The 3360-nt window shown below is 30.9% G+C and overlaps 1 protein-coding gene across 1 annotated transcript in view; it reads left to right on the top strand.

Annotated features, from left to right (window-relative positions):
- Positions 1–3360, top strand: part of LOC116847734 (short-chain dehydrogenase/reductase family 16C member 6-like) — a 25656-nt gene that overhangs the window by 12555 nt on the left and 9741 nt on the right. The window contains exon 2 of the mRNA XM_032823045.1: positions 2469–2642. Coding sequence (XP_032678936.1) covers positions 2469–2642 — 174 coding nt within the window. The remainder of the gene's footprint in view (positions 1–2468; positions 2643–3360) is intronic.

The following is a 3360-nucleotide window of genomic DNA, read 5'->3' on the forward strand; positions in this document are numbered from 1 at the left end:
TATATATATATATATATATATATATATATATATATATATATATATATATATCATTCTTGAATTAAAATCAATTAATTTTTATTACGCAACAAAAATATGTTTTATTATAAAAACAATAATATTATATAATGTACTTTTGTAAAATTTGATATACAATTTAAGACGGTATACATTAAAAAAAAATACTAAAAATGTTAAAAAGATAAGAAAATTTAAAAAATAAGTCATTTTTTGGACGTTTTTAAGACATCTTTTACAAGTTTGTGCTTCTGGGAAGAGGGGTAGGGGATAATATAATTTATAGTAAAATTTTTTTTAATAATTGTTTAAATAATCTACTTTTAGCTTACATTCGATCTAATTCTTTTTTCTTTTAATTACTCATATGATAACGTCTCGCTGTTGTGCGTGATTTTCAAGGATATCATTAATAAAAAATAATCACAAGCAGATTTCTGACGAAACTAAAAAATATAACTCGACGAAACTAAGAAATACGAGATTGACATTCAATATCCTATATTTTTATTTGTCACAGATCTCAATCTAACTCCTCCCGTTTCAGAAAGAGAAAAAGAGAAAAATTCAAAACAACCATGTGCCGTTTTCACCCGGGAACTATCGCTGCTTACGGGAGTTCGTGAACCCTATATCGATTTCGCTATTCATAGAAACGACAAGGAACGGTCAATGGACTATCGTTCGTTTCGTTTGATATTACGTAGATCGCGGGCTAACAACAGGTCTATAACTGACTTCCTTCTTTTACAACTTTTATATAAAGTGTAAATTGCTCGAACGTCAATGAACATATCTCGCAAGGACAATGTTGTCGTATGGACGCCCTTCAGCATTACAAAAGAAAGAGACAAGGTTTCATTAAGTTCGAATGTTAAAATATACTAAAATTCTATAAACGAATTAATCAGTTTATATTCTACGTAAAACTTAACTCATCAAATGTATTTAATCGAAAATTACATACACTGTTCACGAAACTTAGTATTTATCTCGAACTGACACAAACGCCTAGAGGTCAGCTAAGTCCACACGGATAAGCAAATACATATATACAAAAGCTATCATTGTAAAAGAAATAATTGTTTTTCATAACACTAATGTCTGATATGTCAGTAATATTATTGTAGGGATATCGTGACCAAAGAAAATATGTCGTAGCATTTCTATTCGGAGATTCGCGTATATAGAGACTTGATGTTGCAGTTATCGATCGATAGATGTTACAGCCGAAGGAAATCAATAAATTGGAGCACTGCCCCGAGGCTGACTGTAATATACTTCGTATAACAGAGTAAATGTAGGATCGAAATATTCCATCTACAAGATACAACGCGCGCATCGATAACCTTTGATAGCAATGATAATTATCTGCGACTACTTATATAAGATTATATTGAGACTTAAAACAAACTTGCACATGATTTACATATTACATAATTTATTGTAGAATCATAATAAGCTTTACTTTTTAATCAATTTATCACTAATCTATGATATTAAACAATTTGATTAAAATTTATATATTCCTTTTTTGCGTCGCGTTTTTCTTAAAGCTGGAACATACGATGCATATTTTCATGTCTTCTGACATGCGGCTCAATTTACTATATAGATCTTCCAATGTATATAACTCAGTTACCAAATGACTACATATTTTTTCGAATGAAGTTGCAGTTCTCATAGTAATCACAATTGAGGGATTATGCTGACCAGGAATAGGATTTCGAGGACGGAGTCGCGCTGATATATGACAATTGATATGTACACAGGGAGAAGTCACGTACATGTGTACTCACTGTTAAAGTGCTGAGCGCACATGTACGTGACTTCTCTCTATGTGCGTATTAATTGTCATATACTTATCGACGCGGTTCCGTCCTGCTTAAACCTTCAAAGTCTACAAGTTTGTGTAATTCCACAAACAAGTGTGTGTTTGTGTATTGAAAATACTACGGGAGAATAACAATATTTGAATGTTATATTAATCGAATTTATTTTTACTCTGTACTGTCACTTTGATTCCTGTTATAATTGATTACAACTGGCGCGAATGTGTCAGTTGTATCTGTTTATTTGTGACAACTAGAAGCGTTGCAACTTCATTCGGAAAAATGTGTAACCACTGTCTAATAGCCGAATACAATAGCCAATTCATACAGTAAACTAAATTGCCGATCAACATGCGTATAAAAAACATAAAATCATGTCGTATGATTTTAGTTTTATATTCCGTATATTTGATAGTTATTCAACTCATCAGGCTTCTTTCCTATCACAAAATATACTTTAAACTCTACTTTAAATAGTATCACGTATAGACACTCATTGTTACTTCATGTTACTTCATTATCGTATAGAATTGAAGATCTTGATCTTGTTCTCGAAGATATAACATGTCATAGATATAACATGTTATCGCATTAAGTAATTTTCCGTTCCTTGATTAGTTGTATCAGCACAGGAAGATTGACAGATATAGCGATACGAGCGGTACAGAGAGCTCACAGAATTTCACGCAATATTACATTTACTAGAGCGTGTACACGTGAGTGTTTTGTGTACGTTGCTTGGAAACGTAAAAAGCCCCATAGCAGCTCGCAATATCCTCGTTGTGAAGACATGTAAGTAATTTTAATCGACATACGTAATTGAAAGTCAGATGCTTGTCATATATTATACCATTAAATTTAATAATTCATAATAATGAAGAGCAGTTAGTGTCTCATACATCTCTAAAGTATATCAAGTAATACTTTCAAGTCCAAGAAAGGAAATAAATACCTTGAAACTTGATGAAAACTGGAAGTATTACTGTACTGACAATCTGTCTTTGATTGTCTAACAACATTCTAATATAGAATATGTGAGTCACTCTTGTAAATATATTTTATCACAACAAATCTAGCTTGTTGATTAGTTGCGTATTAGATACGCAAAAAATTATACGACAGATACTTCAAAATAATTATTATTTCACATAAAAGCGGACGGCCTTCACATACCAAGTCTCAACAAATTTTTGCCCGCTGATGACTTTCACGATTCTTTACGAGATAATGTCCAATATTGAGGAGACCGAAACTAATTGGCAAAACCTGTTATCTTTAGTATTTTCTAACAGATTACAAAATTAAGTAAGCAAGATGTTTTAAACATGTCAAAAATGGCTTTGACATTCCTGCTTATTTTATTTTGAAATCTGTTAAAGAACAGTAGAAATAATTAATTTTTGCCAACTTACGGTGACCAAATAGCTCTGGTCTCCCTTACATACATCATATATATATATATATATATATATATATATATATATATATATATATATATATATATATATAT

Source organism: Odontomachus brunneus, unplaced genomic scaffold (genome assembly GCF_010583005.1).
Source record: "Odontomachus brunneus isolate Ranch 3 - 2012 unplaced genomic scaffold, Obru_v1 Obru_scaffold_082, whole genome shotgun sequence".
NCBI classification, from domain to species: Eukaryota; Metazoa; Arthropoda; class Insecta; order Hymenoptera; family Formicidae; genus Odontomachus; species Odontomachus brunneus.